Raw genomic sequence first — 17,736 nt, forward strand, 5'->3', positions numbered from 1 at the left:
TTTTTTCCTAAAGTTCCTTTTCTAATGAATGTAAATGTCAGGAGCAGTTTTTCCCCCCCCCCCCCCCTTTATTGTGCTGTGTGACTTTACAAAGGCTTTCTGTGTATGTGGAGCTATAAAAAGTTCCTGGTAAAGAGATCTGTCCCTTTAACATAGATTTGTCAAATGTAATGGTGCATTTGAGATGTGGTGCATTTGAGTAGATGCTCAGCTGTTGAAAGTAAAGCAACAATGTCCGTGTCCAGATTGACAGGCCCTGGACCACATTGCACCGAGGTATTAGCCTGCTGTCCTGTGGATTGTGATAGCTGGAAACCAGCTGCTGTCACATGTCTGCATATAAACCTCCTCGCGACATCAGAGGAGCATATTCAAATAGTTTTCCCATTTTTGGCCTAGGTCATTGTTTGTCTAATGCTATTTTCTCTTGCTGCTCAAGGGCACTGTGGCTTAGATTAGTTTTCATATGCAATAATGGTACAAAAAGGAAAGAAATACAACTGGTTATTTGCCTCTTTCATATACATACGTGTAATTTTTTAGGTTAAATTTTAATGCAATTCTGCTTTGTTTTCCTGTTACTGCTATCACATTTTTTCAGCCCTGTGGGAAGTTTTGGACAATATTGCAGAGATGTTTCGGGTGACCTTATAAAAAGTGAATATAACTGTATTTGTTTAATTCTCCTTTGTGGTTTTCAGGCTTGTGAACAGGGATGGGTGTTGAGTAAGGTGGTAACCCTGTTGCTAGCTTCCTTCCAGCCTCGTTCTCTTCGACGTAAACTATTGCTGCTAGTTGCATAAGCAGTTCCTACAGGAATTGCATCTCCCTCTAATTTTCCTGCAGGGACGCATTAGAGAGACTGTTGTAATGAGTCCATCCACTGACAAGAGGAGTCCTTATTAACTGGTGATCGGAGTATTTGGCTTTTCTATCCTGAGTGACTTGTGTGCATTATTTCACAACCATAAAAACTGGCATTCACACAGACACTTGGGGACTTGGCATTTTATAAAGCCCATAAAGAATTCTTAACGGTAATGCCCGTTAATTCCAAAAGGTTAAATGAGGAACACATCTATAGAGGTACCTACAGAAATGTGAGTCAGACTAACAAGTTTCAGCAGGTTAATATACCTGCACACAGACATTTTTGAGGATTAGTCACAAAGGTGGTTGGTTATAAAAGCCACAGCTCCATAATGCTGTCTGACTTGAAAACCAGGAGTGGCTGGGTGAAAAGAAGTAGAAAAGGGATCTAATTACACCTGGGATTAAAAATGCTAGAAACCATCTGGCTATATTTAGTTTTCCTCCATGTTTCAGAGGCATCCTGTTAACTCACTGCTCTACCTCTAATTACATTGTTGAAAATTAGTTCCATGCAGTGAACAGAAAGGACTTTCAAATTATTTTAATTTCTGCCCAGATATAACACAGGATAGAAAATGTATATAGATGGACCGTCCATTCTGGTTTGGTCTGGACAATCCTGGATTTCATAGGCCAGTCCTGGCTGGTTGGTCAAAGTTAAAACAGAAGTCCTGGAATTGCAGGGTGCAGTCCAGTGAGGAGGCAGAGTGCCCCTGCCACTGCCTGCAGCAGTGCCACTGATTTCAGGAGGTACGGCGGGGGCGCTGATGTCCCAGATTTCCTTGTGATCAACTTAAATATATGTAACGTGAACATGCTGTCGGCATTCAAACTGGGTCTCATCCTATGGTAAATTTAATGTTCTATAAAAAATGAAGTCATCTGTTATCCAACTCTGAAATGGAACAGTTCAGGTTAATGTACTGTAGGTAATGTTCAGATTATAGTACGTTGGCTTTCCAGTGTCCTGTGAATTAGCTGTTTGCTAAGAAGTGCACTGGATTTGCTCTTGTTCCTGAACAAGTGGATACTGCAAACTCATAACATTTGGTGGTAAATGTTGAACATTTCTCAAAGTTTTTTCCTATTTTTTTTTGGATAGCTGAAGACTGACTTTCACTTAGCTACTGCACAGGCAAAGAATTTCTATAGAGGGGAAATAGAAAGCTCATAGCTACTGTTGTACTTGGAAATCGGAGTTTGTGGTGGCTTCTGATGCATGGAAAAGTTTTGAAATTTGCATTTTACAGCTATTTCTGTAACTCAGTGAATGTCTATTATAAGGTGTTCTGTCTCCTACTGTGGAACAGTGTTTTGAGAAGTGGTGGTGTGGAAGCATAAAATACCCAGCAGACTTTTTCCGCGCTTTACAAGGCTGCATAACAATTTGGAGTTGACTGAAACGGTTTTAAAGGATGCTGCAATCTACAAAACCTGAAGCTGGCAGCACTACTTGGAGGAAAACTGTGTAATGTATCTGTCACCTGAAAAGTTGATATTTGCTTATCGATCTCAATAGCTAAATTTCTCTTTCTTTTTGAATCCATAGTTGGTGACTTAGTTGGTGACAAAGTCCCTGCTGATATAAGGATTACTTCTATCAAATCTACGACTCTAAGAGTAGACCAGTCAATTCTCACAGGTAGAAATCTTTTTGTCGCTCGAGTTATATATGCGGTTTGCTTGGAAATCACTTTTACGCACTAGTTGCATGATGAGCAATTAGTAACATGCTGTGCTTGTTAAATAAATCACTACTGATGCTAATTATTTTATTGAACAATATGATCTTGCAGCTGGATGAGCAAGCGTTCCTAAATACTTGTAGACAAGCTGCTTCTTGTTGTTGTTGTTTTGGGGTGGGTTGTTTTTTTATTGGGGGGGACGGACTAGGTAGCTTCCTTCCTTCATGGTTTATTTGGATCAATGAGTCATGTTCTTGTGTAAAATGAAACTGTATCCAAGGATACCATCATTGGTATATTGGTTTGTGACACATTTATTTATAAAAATATGGAATACTGGATTACATTATGAATTGCTAATCCAGTTTACGAAGCCTAATGGGTTTGAACAGCTAATATTTTTGGCATATTGCCCAGACCTCGTATCTCTTGGTAAATCACATAAAATGAAGTTCACTGTCAATGATGCCTGCATCATATGTACTTAGAGCGTGTGTCAGGTATCAGTTTACCTCTCCTATAGAAGCAAATCTAACAAATTGGGCGTTTAAAAATACAGAGATCTGTTCTAGGTCTTACTTTGTGAACCTGGTTTGTTATATGTTCGCTATCATAAAATCAACCGCAGAAAAACAAAGTCAGGCAACCCAAGTTCTGAAGATGCTATCAGCTGTTTTCTGGTCTAGCTGTCGTTGTTGTCATCTCTTTCTTTTTGGCCACAGTGTGATCAGAGCCCTTTGCTTCAGGGCGGGGGGAGTTGCCCTTGTTGTTTTAGGGAAGGAGCAGCTTTTCAGCCCTTGAATGCTGGGGCAGTAGGAATGGGACCTGGGTTCAGTGGAGCGTCTCGGTCAGTTTTGTCAAGAGACCCTGATACGAACTTCTCAGTAAGATGAAGAACATTTTACTATCTGAGTAAAATATGGATGGTAACACTCCTTCCCTCCGGGTGTCTAATTTAGTAGAGCAACCAAGCAGCCTGTGAATTTCACCCAGACCAGGAGGGAGTTGCCTTAATTAAATGGCACTGTAATGAGAAGTCTCCAGATTTCACACACAGTCAAAATCTCCTCTGAGCCAGGACCTCTACATTACATTAAGCTCTCAGCCTTGAAAATTGAAAGAGAAGAGTGGTAAACTTGAAAAACGCTGAAAGCCGCATCTATATAAACTAGTTCTTCTTTAAAAACTTTTTGATGTTCACTCCAAACACTGTCTTCTAAAGATGTATTTATTCTCTAATTGTGTAATAGGAAAGCAAACTCTATAGGAAGGCTGTAATCTGCCTTTAATGTAGGTCTGGAATTCACATATTGCACTCTGCCTCCTGAGACTCCTTTCTTAAACTAGAAAATTCACTGACTACCGTGGCAGTGTATCCTCCATGGGAGAGACTGATCTTCTGAAGAAGTACGTGTCATCCATGTGTACTAATGAGGAATACAAAGCAGTCTTATTCTCCCTAAATTTGCTTTCAAGTAGGTGAAAGTTCTTAGTGGCTTGACTTGAAAGTACTGTCTTTACTCAAATGTAAGACAAGGCTCCCCCCAATCAGTGGGGGGAAAAGCCCCTTGTCTTGTGCTCACACATGAAGTGGAGGGGGGTGCAGCGGTTGCTGCAGCTTTGAGTCTGGCCCTGACTGGGACCCGCAGCAGCTTCCTGCCCCGACTTCTGCTTCTGTGCTGCAGCTTCTGCCCCTTGCCCCCTGCCCCTTCTCCTCCCTTTACTGTCAGGTGCAGCTCTGTTTGGACTGGGGTCTCTCCCAGGCAGGGCGCACATGGAAAGTGCTTCCCCTGCCTGGCTGATCAGCGGTGCTGCTACTGCTGCATGGCCAGGGGAGGGCTGAGCTTCTACCTGCTGTGCTCTGAGACACTGGGATGGAGCAGCCTGACTAGCATCTGACAGGAAAGTTGTGGGGAGGAGGCAGAGCCTGGGGATTTGGGGATCAGGGAGTGAAGGGGCAGAGACTGGGGTGGGGGGGTGCAGGAAGGCTGCGGGGGAAGAAATGGGTGGGGCAGAGGGCAAGGGGGCCACCCCCCAGCCACTGCTTTCCCTGTTGTAGCAGCGGGGGCGGGCATTCAAGACAACCCTCCAATGCTTGCATCCTATACCTGGAAAACTACAACAAATGTATACATTTTCCATATATAGGCTCTAATTGTTGGGGGTCATCTTATATTCACACTCATCTTACATTTGAGTAAATATGATAATAAATACCTCCAGGAGAGAAGAGGCTGTGATTTCATTTTCCAGGTAAATACCCAGACTTGTGAACAAGATCTGTTCTGCTCTTTAGCATTGTTCAGTTTTGGAGGTAACTAATACAAAAAAATCCCACCTTGTATAGTGCTTAATGTCTTCAAAGTGTCCTATGTGCATTAATCAGAGTTACCGTGATGCTAATGCTAACCTGGTGTCTGAACTTTGGGTGACTTTTTTCACTAGATTTATTTTCCATAATTATTTTGAGGGAGAATGCAGTGAGAACTGAAATTGGGTGATAAAGCCACATGTTGATAGAGCCAGCAATTTTACAATGAGCCGAGTGGATCACTCTCTCATGGCCTCTTAAAATGAACTAACTTGTGTTGTTTGAAAGCTGGTTCAAATCGAGACCTGCTGATTCCAAAGCTATGAATAACTTGCTTTATGTATGTATGCTTTTGTTAGATATCTGTGTTCTCAGGGCACTGAGTAAAGAGTGCATTCATTATCGGTCAAATTTGACCATGAGGCTTTTGATTCATATTTCAGTCCAGTTACATTCCTGGTTCATTTTTGGGAATTATTCTCGACTATCTTGCAATCGTAGAAGTCCGTATCAGAATAGTAAGCAAGAACCTGGCACACTTGGTTGATTTGGTGTGGAGCAGCAGTGTGTCTACCTCCTATAAAGGGTATATTCATAAGGTGAACTTTGATTAAGGGGGGGAGGAAAGGGAGATAAAACCAACTTTCTTTTTGCATAAAAGGAGGGGAAGTATCTGAGAAACAGGACTAGAGACCTTTTCTCATGAGGAGATACTCCATTAATATAATCTGCCATCTATAGTTTTTAGTCAGGCGATGAACAGTGTTATAAATTGTCTCCATTAGTACAGTCTATACTAGTATGAAAGGATACCAAATAATATTGCAGAATACAGCAGATTTAGGCTCTCTTTTAGTTGGTGAATTTGATCTTCTTTAAAGCATATAGGAAGAAGTAGACTGTAGGTGATACTGGACTGAATCTCCACTGTACATAGAAGCAGAAGAAACGTGGAGTGCGATCTAGCCCTGCTGCAAAGCGGGGTCTGTTACCCTGCGCAGAGCATTATGCTAGTAAGGCTACATGGCTCATTCGGAGCTAACTTGGTTATCTCTGCGTGGCACTGTTTCGCTGTGAAGACGCTTCCCTTATGACTAAATACAGGGCCTGTGTCCTTATGATATCCTCACGCACACGCTTGCGTTGATGGAACTTGCTGTAAATGGCCTCTACTGCATGTGAGCTCTGCTTTGAGCATTTCCCAGATTGGCAAAAATGAAGAATGCAGCAGAATTTCTGAGTAAGAGCTGAAAGTAAGGGAGAAGCCAGAAATCCAGCGAGCATGCTGTTGGTGTTAGGTGCCGGTGTGTGCACATTTCTTTTCATAGAATAAAGTCACAAGCTGTGATGCTTATATTTATATTTTTATAAATGACATTACATTATTTTTAAAAAAAGATCAAAAGATGAAGATGAACCTAGGACTTCCTTGCTAGAGACTTTGCACAGCACGGGAAGGATGTTGCTGTATTCTGAGCAGTAGCCTTGGTCAGGTCCATTTTTGCATAACAAGCTTACATCATATCCCATGCTTGCTCTTAGGCAATCTGCAGCCAGTGCGGTCCCACAGTTGATCAAGAGAAGTCTTTCAACATCTGTGCAGAGAGCAGTCTAATAAATGCCTTTTTTTAATTGCTGATCAGCTATTGTTTCCCTCATAGCAATAGGCCAGGAACATTGAAAATCTCCTTCAAACTTCAGACAGACAGTAAATGATTCCGAAGCACTTAAGTAGCAGAGTTTTAAACTTAAAGCAAGAGAACCTAAACTTGTCTTACACATTCAGGCTGTTATAAAAATCCAAACTTTTTTTTTTTTTTTTTTTTTTTTTTTCAACTAAGGCATCTATTTGTATGCAATCAAATGCTAATGAAAATGTCAGACTTGTGTGCTGTGACAAAGTAGCAACAAGAACAACTGTGGCTGTTTACTTTTCCTGCCTCTAGGCTTTAAAAAACCTTAAAACATCTGCTGCTACAAGAAAATGTGTTTTCCCAAATTATTTTGAGTTTCTTCATTGCATTTTGAAAGCCAAAAATGTCTTGGTGTCTCCTCCTTGTTCCTGGTGTATTACAAATCAGGACAACATTACACTTGAAATTGCTTCATATACGATGGGGATGTCAACCAGCGTAATGCTTTCATGTCTTGTCATAAAAGCAGCGCTGTCTGCCTCCAATTCTAGATTATTCTGGACATCTGTCTTCTTGCAAGGCCATTCTGCTTTTCTGTGAGCTGAAATTATTTCCAGTTTCCATTAAAGTGCATTGTTTTTAATACCATCTTTGCTTGTAGGAAGCTGAATCCAACGGGAAGGTTAAACTTGCACACGTAATGCTATACTTCTTTATTTAGGTGAATCTGTGTCCGTTATTAAGCACACGGACCCTGTTCCTGATCCTCGTGCCGTGAACCAGGACAAGAAGAACATGCTTTTTTCTGTAAGTGTTTTATTTGGCCGGGGTGGGAAATAAGTGCTCTGCAAAGTCCTAAAACTAAGCTGTGCAGTCTCCTTGCTTGTACTGTACCAGCGTAAACTGCCGCCTGCACCAAGCTCATCAGATTGCTGAGGAGCCAGGAGGAATCCCATGTAACTTAGTTTAATACATTTTAGGGAAAGGGTTTACTTAAAACCAAAAAAAGCTAGAGAAACCGAGCGCATGCTTCACTACACAATTGTGTGTCCATCCTAGAAGAATTTTCACAAGATGTTCAGGTGTGAGCATGCTCTTAAATAAAAGCTGCTTCACTTCACCCCCGCGAACTATTGCTATTTCTTACAAGACTGATATGAAGCGACTATCCTACTTTAGTACAATGAAACCAGTAGGGAGCCTTTAATGTAAATCATCTTCGGGGTCTTTCACTGTTTTATTTAGAAGGATAACTTCTTTGAAACAAAGACCTGAACGGTTTCAGGATTAATAAATAACTGAGTGTTTCTTGATTAAGAGGTGTTGCTTTCCCAGGCTTGACTGTCGGTCTCAGTAATGTTGTTATACTTGCAGGAGGCATCCTGTTAGAATAGACAACCTAGAGGGGTTGTGGGATCTCCATCCTTAGAAGCTGTTAAGAGCAGGTTATTCACAAGCGCTTGTCTAGGCTGGTTCAGACCTGGATGATCCTGCCTCGAGCAGGGGCTGGTCTAGATGACCTCCGGACCTTCCAGCCCTACTTCTCTACAATTCTATGAGTAGAAGGGCATTTAATGTGAATAAAGGGGGGCAGACTTGCATCCGGCCATGTTAAGAGTTCTTTCCTCGCTGTCTGAATGGTAAGAGTTGCAACCGCCATAAGCTCCTTGAATATACTGGGGTTGTGCTCAGGCAGCCGGGGGGTGAATTTGGGCATACTGCATAGAAGGATTTATTCAGACTTTCTAACTGAGAGTCTGCATTTGAATACTGACTTTCTGGGTTTGCTGGGGAGACGTTAAGGTTGAAAAAAGAAATGTAGCTGAAACTTGCAACTTCTGGGTTCGTTAAGGTACTTTTATGAACTAGATGTAGGTGCAAATGCCTGGTATGGGCTTTTAATGGATTGCATTTCAAAAACATTAAATAACATTTAAAACTCAACATGGCTAAAGGCAGTGACATTTTGCCCATTTAAAGTTTTGGGACTCTCTGATGTGCTCTATGTGTTATAACAAAAATCACCTTCTGTGCAGGGGTTCCTGTTTCTAATCTTTGTAACCTTGAAAGGTGAAGCACAATGTAAAGAGTGCAGTCAATTTACGTCAGTAGTTCTCACCATTTTTAGGGTGCTGGCACACCCCTCCATTGCTCTGGTGAATTGTGGCACCCTATTTCAATAACTATATTTATTGCAGCATTTAAATCCAGACCTGTTGCTGTCCAAGTAGAATCCAGGATAATTTATCAGGAACCGATAAGTGAAATGTGTGAATTGCATGATCTTTGCCTCTTAAGTTTAGCCAAACTAAGAGCAGATGATACAAGCTGAATCTCGAGTCTGGTTTGTAAGAAGCCGACTTCAGTAGGTCACAGATGATTTAGGAAGCCTTCTGCCTTTCGCCTCTTCAGGGTACCAACATAGCTGCTGGGAAAGCTATGGGAGTGGTTGTCGCCACAGGAGTAAATACTGAAATTGGCAAAATCCGTGATGAGATGGTGGCTACGGAGCAAGAGAGAACGCCACTGCAACAGAAACTAGATGAGTTCGGAGAGCAGCTCTCCAAGGTCATCTCGCTCATCTGTATCGCTGTTTGGATAATCAACATCGGGCACTTCAATGATCCAGTCCACGGTGGTTCCTGGATTCGAGGAGCCATCTACTATTTCAAAATTGCTGTGGCTCTGGCTGTTGCTGCTATTCCCGAAGGCCTGCCTGCCGTCATTACCACCTGTTTGGCTCTGGGAACTCGCAGGATGGCCAAGAAGAACGCTATTGTTAGAAGTCTGCCGTCGGTGGAAACCCTGGGGTGCACCTCTGTTATCTGCTCTGACAAGACGGGTACTCTGACAACCAACCAGATGTCAGTTTGCAGGGTATGTATGGTGAAATGCTTTATTTCCTCTCTGCTTCCTTTTCTCCACAGGTTCTCTGGTACTCAGTGTCCTCTCATGTTAGAGTGTTTGGGAATGAGATCATTCTTGTCCTTGTATCATCAGCATGTTGTTTTATTTGCTGCACTACAATTTGACTTTCCATTTAATTTCCACCATGCTTTTTATATTTAATATTCTCATCTTTCCCTTATTTGGTAATGGCTAAAAATAGTTGCATGCACACTTGAAGGGGGGGGCTCTGCATGTGGAAGTTCTTCCCATTAACTGCCTATATGCCACAGTTGAATTGCAGACATTTCCCTGGGTACAACCAGTCCACAGGTCCAGAAGGGTAGAATAGAGGATATTTCACATGGAAGGTTTCCTAGGCCCTCTTACCATGTCTCTCAAATATTGTGAAATGTTGGTAGAGCCGGAGAATGCTACTGTTTCTTACTGTACCATGTATGATGAATGTTTTTTTGACTTGTTCTACTAGGGACGGCAATTGCTCCCAGCCCTGGTACTGACTCTTGATTGCCCAGTCTTAAATCTAGATCCAAAATGGAGCACTAGCTGAATAGCAGCAACTTTCATGTGCACGTAACTGCCCCCAACACCGCCTCTTTTGGCCATCTTCACTTTTTTTCTCTCTCCTCTGTAATTCATCAGTATTGTTTCTTCCCTGCTCGAATTGCCTTGCTGGCTGGCTGTCAGAGATGGGACTTGCAGCTCCTACCAGAGAGAGGAAGGGTGGAAGCTATTGCGTAGGCAGGACTCTGGTGGGCCCAGTGTCAGACTCTGCAGAAAGCTGAACCTCCCTTGCGTTTCTGCCGCCTTCCCTAGCTTTATGCTCTGGGATTAGAGACTGCTGCAACATTTCCAGCACGTTCTTTTGGTGACAGCGTCACCTTTTGATGCTTGTCTTGCAGTTGAGTAAAGCAAATGATTTGGGTTACTCAAAAATCAAACTGCTTACATTGAATAACCATGGCATGGAATTGCGTTCTGGTTAATGGGCAGTGTGCTCTGTTGCTAGTCCTTCATGCCTGTGTGCACTTGGAAGTTTGAGGAGGGATTTAGCATTTTGTATTAATTCAGTTCCTTCTGCATGAGCAGATATTACAGCAGCAGAGCAGCTGTATTGTATCACTTCAGAGTTATCCTGAGTCACAGAGCCATGTTCAAGATTTGGATCCATTTTTTGGAAAAGCTTATAACTCCGAGCATCACATGTTCTGTTACTTTCATGATTAATGGCAGATTTTTCTTCTCTTTTTTTAATTGGTGTTTGCAGATGTCTTGCTTGCTATTCTGCCACAGTTGAGTATTATAGTATTTATACCTAGGAGAGAGAAAGCAGCTGCTCATCAGTATTCTGGAAGAGGTTACTTGCAGTGGGATTGCATAACTGCCCTGCTCTTTGCAGGGAGTCTTTCATCACTCAGATGCCAAAAAGCAGAAAGCTTCCTTGTTAACTTCCCATTCAAGAGCTTTCAGATTCGTTTATAAAACTTTTTGGGGAATGCATTATTAGGTGTCCTTGTATTTAGAAGGTTAAGTGTTCTGGATCCTATGTAGCGCAGTTTGCTCTGTCAGCGGTGTCAAATAAATTGGGTAACATAGGTAGTCTTCACAGGAAATTTTAAAGTGGCAAATGCATCCTAGCACGTGCAAGTAACGCAGCTACATGTGACTTTGCATAAGCAAAGAGGCTGCTCAGCTTTTCAAGAAGTCTTTGCCCCACTCCATTTGAGATTTATCTTCTGCATAGTGTGCTGAAGCAAGTGTAGCTCCAGGAATTTTACCCTGAAATATTTGTATCTTTGTTCAGTACATGTTTTCAGGATAAAATGTAAAACGTGCACAGTTGTGAGGGGTTTTTTCCCTTTGTTCCTCCAGTTTACAGCTGCAGGGTGGTTTTATCCTTGATTGCATCTGTGAGCAGAATACAGTGAAAGTGTTTCGCTTCATTTCTGTTCTTACCCTTTTGAATATTGAGGGGTACGCAGGCTAGCAAACTGTTGCAGTGTTGAAGTGGGGCTGGGGACTTAGCCCTATTTCAGTCAAACTAAATGGCCCGAGTTTAACTTGCGGTGAGGGAAGAGTGGGCAGGTGGACAGGTTGCCGTGGAGCAGCTGCTGTGTGAGGAGGCCCTGCTCGCTGAACGCTCTGATCATTTCTCTTTTCATCTCTATGTCTTTGTATTATATGCCTAATATCACAATTGCCCCTGATTTGAATCAGTTAAGTGTGTGTGTGCAATCCATAACAATTTTATTTTTGTGAACTTTTGTTACAGATGTTTGTCCTGGATAGAGTAGAAGGAGACAGCTGTACACTGAATGAATTCACTATTACTGGTTCAACGTATGCTCCCATGGGAGAAGTGTAAGTACTTTTTATTCATGCAAAATGCCTCTGGACAAACCCCTTCAGACTCTGGCAGCTCAGACTATATGGCGATGCCTGATGTTTTTAATATAAAAAGGGTTCTCAGCCAGCCAAAGTATGCATATAAACCCTAAGGCTCAAGAAAAGTATTTAGGCCTAGAATTGTATGTTTTGAAACATTAAATCAAATGGTAAATTGAAATCCTAGAAAACCAAAATGTCATGAACACAGAGTTGATGAAATCTTGGACGTAGACATCCAAAGAGTCTTCCTTTGTGAACATTTTCTAGGTTTTAGTTTATTAAATCACTAAAATATTTCAATCTGAAATCCGTCCTGTATGAGAGCTGAATTCTAGGTCTGAATAAGTAAATCTTGACCCAGCCCCTCGGGATTTTGGTAGGCAATCCACTCGCCGTCTGTTTACAGCCCTTGCTGGTTGTCAGTTGGTTCTGTTCTAGGACTGTGACTCTTCAAGTTGCACAGGTTCTGGAATGAACCTTTTCAAACAATGGCACGTGATCAGCATCTCTAGTACCTGTTGGGTCAGCAGTTCAGCATTTGGATCCTTTTTTCTGGTATTTTCTACAGCTTTTTGATGTGTGCTTAATCTGAATGTATACACTCGAAACCTCTGGCTTTGAAAAAGTGTGGGTGACTTCTGCCAATGTTAATAAACAGTGTAAGATTAAAATGTAGGGTTGGGAGATGTTTTCATCCCTGATACTTTGGGAATGCCAGAATTCTAGTCCAGGGAAAGAATTCCTGTCATCAGAGAACAACTGAGCAAAAGAAGCTGCACAAAAGTCCTCAGTAGTTGTTTTGGGGGGTTTTCTAGCAGTTGAGATGCTTATGAGGATTTAGTTTCAACTCATTAGCCAAGTTTTGTAATATACATTCTGCTACATTTTTTTTTAAATACTTTTCCTCAAAGATCTTGTAAGATTTCTGGCATATCTCCAAAAAGTTATGCATGTCCTAGCAGTATCAGTAGTAATTATCTATTAATTTTCACAGCAGTTGGGACCGTAGTCGTCTCAACATTGAGAAGTCTTAAATTCCCCACATCTATCTGTCTTTCCAAAGTTATTTGCAAACTAGACCTTGAATTTCTGCTTCAGCAGATAAGCTTAGGCCATCAGATCTTTGTGGCAGTTTCCTGTACGTAAAGGATTTGTCATGTACTTGAATGGAGTTTCTTAATATGTCTGTTCAGATGTGCCCAGCTGCAGTGAGGGGTGTGGAATGCCAGCGTTAGTGGGGTGCCAGGTGTATGTCCTTTGGAGCAGTCACCTGGCCCGAGAGGCTGGAAGTTTGGGGGGGGGAGCCACTGCCCGCAAAGGGAGTCTGGAACCCCACTGGGGGCTGGTGTCTGTGGCAAGGGGCATGCAGTGGCTGTGTTAACCCTTGGGACTGCTGCTTCATGCAGATCAGCTGGGGATAAGTCAATGACTGTCAGAAAATGAGGGGAGATGTCAGGATTTTTATTATTTTATGTAAAGCATGGAGGTGGGCACTTCACTCCACTTGTTATAATGTTACCTTGCCTTTACCACCAGGAAGTTCGCTAACGGATAAAAAAATACTTGTATTAGGAGAGCAAAAAAAAAAAAAGAGGTTCCAAAGCTTGTAGAGTTTGCAATATAGCAGAACAATGCTGGGAGCTTGCTGTGTAGCTTGAGTTGCTGTGTGCCTACCTTAAGACTTGCTGGATAGAAATGGCCTTATTTTTCAAGGAAAGCCCACAAGGGAAAAATGGCTGTGCTGGTGGAGAGTTACTGTTTATTAACACTGGCAGTGGAGGAGGTCCCCAGTATTCCGTAGCTTATAAAAAAAATACTTGGCAGCAACTGCCATAACGTCTCAGTAATTCTTCCTTGCTACTCTTGAGGTATGCCAGTGTCCCAGAAAGTGCATTACCGTGATTAGTTCTGATTGTGAAAAATGCAACTCTGATGTGCAACTGTTGCATTTACGAGATATCATGTTGTCGCAGTGCAACAGACCGCTCCACACCCATCTCAAGTTCACAATCAGAGGTAGAGTGCTGTGGCAGAGTTTGACTTTCCTCTCCAGTGGAAAACGGGGTGCTCACCTGCACTCGTGTTTTTAACTGGTCTGAGGATCATGCGCACTACATATTAAACAGGCTTTCTAAGGGTCTCAATTTAGTGCCCGCAGATTGGCCTAGCCCATACGTAGGGATATATAAACAAGATATGCAACAAAACCGAGGATGTTAAATTCTTTGTTTTTCAAACCGTAGCATCACAGCTGCTTTCTTCTGTTGCCTGGGACTTCTCATTGTTTTTCTGTCTTCTCTTGCATCAAACTCAAGCTCATGGCCCTTTCTAGGTCCTTCAGGCTCTGCCACTGCTTTCATTTTCTCCTTTACTCCCTCTTTAGAGTGAGAGGCCTAGAAGGGAAAGTGGAATCAGAGGCTAATTGGCCGTATGATTACGGCTGTGACTGCACTGGGAATTGGGGGAAGTGTTTTATTCCTCTCGGAGCTATGAACCACCCATATCACCTTTCACAAATCGTTTAACTAGGCTCTTACTTTGTATCCCAGAATTTAAAATATCCCCTTTCTTTTGCTTGCCTACAAAGTCATTTCTCCCTCAGACCTACTGCTTCCAGGAATTCTTCCCAGGCTTATTTTCAACAATAATCACACCACCTTCCTTTATCGGCACTCCTGTTTCTGAACTGTTCTCATCTTTGTCTTGAGCAAAAGGAATGCATCTTTTTTTTGGTACTTAAAAATGTAGACTGTATTTTAAAGCCTAAATAGTTTCTAACAATGGTGGGGAGGGGGGAAGAAATGAAAGAAACGTGACCCACTGAAACTGAAAATTGTCACTGCAAGGAAGGAAGAAATATATCCTAAAGCTTGACTCCTTTGTGGAAAAAAGAGAATAAAATAAAACCCAGGCACAATTTTTCAGTCTATTTGTTTAAAATTACCATAGCTTTAAATGGAGCTTGTCCCTTCAGGACAGACGGTGTGCGTGGAAATCTGGAGTAGGTGTCCCGCAGTTGCCGTAGGGCCTCATGTTAGACTCCGTGCTGAGCACCGACTAAACCGTGTTTATACCGTTCGATACGTAAAGGCAGTGACCGAGGGGAGGAAGGAGTGAGATGCAAGAGCACTGAATTGTGATGTGACTTAGTAACCTTGTGCTTCCGTTCCTTTTTTCGGACAGGCACAGAGACGACAAACTTGTGAAATGTAGTCAGTTTGATGGCCTTGTAGAACTAGCGACCATCTGTGCACTTTGTAATGATTCTTCTTTGGATTACAATGAAGTAAGTATGTGACTCTGATACAGAGGGAAACCAGAATTAAGTTAAATCTTTGTTCTTTGGCCTCATTTTGTCTCTTCCTCAGACATGGCAGGCCTGGCCGCCTCATTTCAGTGCAAGACCCCAGTCCCGAGCGCCACATCACAATATTGCGGTCACTCCACTTCTCTTCTGGTGAAGGGAGAACATTTAATCCCTTGAACTGGTTAATGCCACGCTTTTCTGGCAGAACAGTGTTGAGCAGCGCGAGTGTAAAGAGTGAGATGAATCTAAATCTGAGGCCCGTCTTCCACTTCGTTGTGCGAGGGCGCTGCCACTAGACTTGCCTTGCCTGCCTGAGATCTTGGCTTTTTAAAGCAACTACTTGCACTGTTCAGGATCTAGCACTGGGGATGTAAATAAGTGAAATGCTAGAAAACCAGTCTTGAAACAAGACATTTTGGTTAGTGGCACTTAGGTGCCTTTAAAAAAGTTTTTCCTGATTTTACTGTTAGGTTCAACAATATTTGCCAAGCATTGTTTCCCTTTGTTATATATATCACTGGAAATCTCACTGTGGTGACCTGCCAAAAATAGTGTGTGTTGTTTTTTTTTATATAAATGTATGTATTTTTACAGTAACTCATTCTTTGTTTATTTGAAGGCTAAAGGGGTATATGAAAAGGTTGGAGAAGCTACGGAGACTGCACTGTCCTGCCTGGTGGAGAAGATGAATGTATTTGATACGGATTTGAAAGGACTTTCCAGAATTGAACGTGCAAATGCTTGCAACTCGGTCAGTGCTTTCAGCTAGGCTACTGCAAACAAAGCTTGTTCCCAGGTCTGTTTGTTGTAATCTAAATGTAGTGTTACTGCTTGTGTCCCTTGCACAGGTCATAAAGCAGCTTATGAAGAAAGACTTCACTTTGGAGTTCTCGAGAGACAGAAAGTCCATGTCTGTGTACTGTACCCCAAACAAACCAAGCCGGACATCGATGAACAAGATGTTTGTTAAGGTGAGCTCGGATCGCTAGAAGTGCTGCTCTGAAATGGCTGCAGAAGCTGCGTGATTTTAAAGTTGTGCCCACATCAACTGTCGTTGAACTGCTGGAATGAATGAGAATCTAGTGCTCTCTCTCCTAGAGATGGGCAACTCTGACTAGTAACTGTGCTGGCTTGCTTTGCTTTTGTAGGGTGCTCCTGAAGGTGTAATCGATAGGTGTACACACATCCGTGTTGGAAGCACAAAGCTGCCCCTAACGTCGGGAATTAAGCAGAAGATAATGTCTGTCATTCGAGAGTGGGGTACGGGCAGAGACACCCTGCGTTGCTTGGCTCTGGCAACGCATGACAATCCACCAAGGAAGGAAGAAATGAATCTTGAGGAGTCTGCAAACTTTATTAGTTATGAGGTTAGTGCTTCTGTCTCCTGTTTCAGCATTTTCTTCTGGCTGAGATATGGCGACTCATTGAGTTAGGTGGGGTTTTTCTGGTAGTCTAAGAGTGGTGTAGCCATGATGGGCCAGAAATGATGCAAGGGCCAAAGATTTCTTAGGGTGATGGCTTTTCACTGGACCAACTGTGTAGGTGGGATAGAGTTTAGATGAGCTTTCAAATGCAAGATGCTGATCATCAGGTCCTGTGTTGTGTTTGAAAACTTGTCTAATTCTATCCCAACTATACAGTTAGCCCAGTGAAAAGACATCGCCCTAAGAAATCCCTGCCTTCCTTCCCCCGCGGCCAATGCAGCTGGTGAAATAGAGATGGCCCAGGAGCAGTAGAAAATCCTGAATTGAAACTAATGATTTTTGAGATGCTTTGGCATGCCATGAAAACAGTATTTACTGGCCTAGCAAAGAAATACTCGTGAATGTTAATTTTCCTACTAAAACTTCATGCTTTCCTGTTTCAGACCAACCTGACCTTTGTTGGCTGTGTGGGGATGCTGGATCCCCCCAGAATTGAAGTCGCTTCATCTATAAAGTTGTGTAAGCAAGCTGGTATTCGAGTTATTATGATTACTGGGGACAACAAGGGCACAGCAGTAGCCATCTGTCGTCGCATTGGTATATTTGCGGAGGATGAAGATGTTTCTTCAAAAGCCTTTACTGGACGTGAGTTTGATGAACTTTCCCCAGCTGCCCAGCGAGATGCTTGCCTACATGCTCGTTGCTTTGCCCGCGTAGAGCCTTCCCATAAGTCTAAGATTGTTGAGTTCCTTCAGTCTTTCGATGAGATTACGGCTATGGTAAGTAATTAGAAGTGTGCGCGTCTTGTAAAAGAAATGTCACTATTAAGAACAAATTGTCTAGTCAAACTAATGCCTAAATAGTTTGGCAAACTGTTGATTAACTCCCTTTTTGCATAAGAAGGACCTTCACAGGACAAGAGAGAAATTCTCTGGCACTGGCTCGGAAAACTTGTCTTCCCTGACAAGTGAGAATCAGTTTTCACCCAACTAGTGATGCTTTTGTCAATCGTTGTTTCCATTTCCATTGTTTCCACTTAGAAAAGTACTGCAAAGTGCACTGTTCTTTAGCAAGTTAATTGTAAGAATTACTTTATTGTTTCCATGCAGTTCAGCCTCGTTTCCTAACATTTACAAAATGTAGATGCTTAGAACCCGTTTGTTCCTTCAAGCACGTTGTGTATCCCCCCCCCCCCCCCCCCCCCCAC

At 42.4% G+C, this 17,736-nt stretch overlaps 1 protein-coding gene across 4 annotated transcripts in view; it reads left to right on the forward strand.

Moving 5' to 3' along the window:
* Positions 1-17,736, forward strand: part of ATP2A2 (ATPase sarcoplasmic/endoplasmic reticulum Ca2+ transporting 2) — a 62,400-nt gene that overhangs the window by 33,385 nt on the left and 11,279 nt on the right. For all 4 annotated transcript variants that reach the window (XR_003093142.1, XM_006015211.3, XM_006015210.3 and 1 more), the window contains 9 exons: positions 2,435-2,515; positions 7,225-7,310; positions 8,916-9,380; positions 11,683-11,771; positions 14,982-15,084; positions 15,725-15,856; positions 15,954-16,076; positions 16,254-16,472; positions 16,973-17,308. Coding sequence is in view for 3 of the 4 variants with exons in the window: in XM_006015211.3 (XP_006015273.1) it covers positions 2,435-2,515; positions 7,225-7,310; positions 8,916-9,380; positions 11,683-11,771; positions 14,982-15,084; positions 15,725-15,856; positions 15,954-16,076; positions 16,254-16,472; positions 16,973-17,308 (1,634 nt within the window). In the remaining variant the exon portion in view is untranslated. The remainder of the gene's footprint in view (positions 1-2,434; positions 2,516-7,224; positions 7,311-8,915; positions 9,381-11,682; positions 11,772-14,981; positions 15,085-15,724; positions 15,857-15,953; positions 16,077-16,253; positions 16,473-16,972; positions 17,309-17,736) is intronic.

Source organism: Alligator sinensis, unplaced genomic scaffold (genome assembly GCF_000455745.1).
Source record: "Alligator sinensis unplaced genomic scaffold, ASM45574v1 scaffold628_2, whole genome shotgun sequence".
In the NCBI taxonomy this organism is placed as follows: Eukaryota; Metazoa; Chordata; order Crocodylia; family Alligatoridae; genus Alligator; species Alligator sinensis.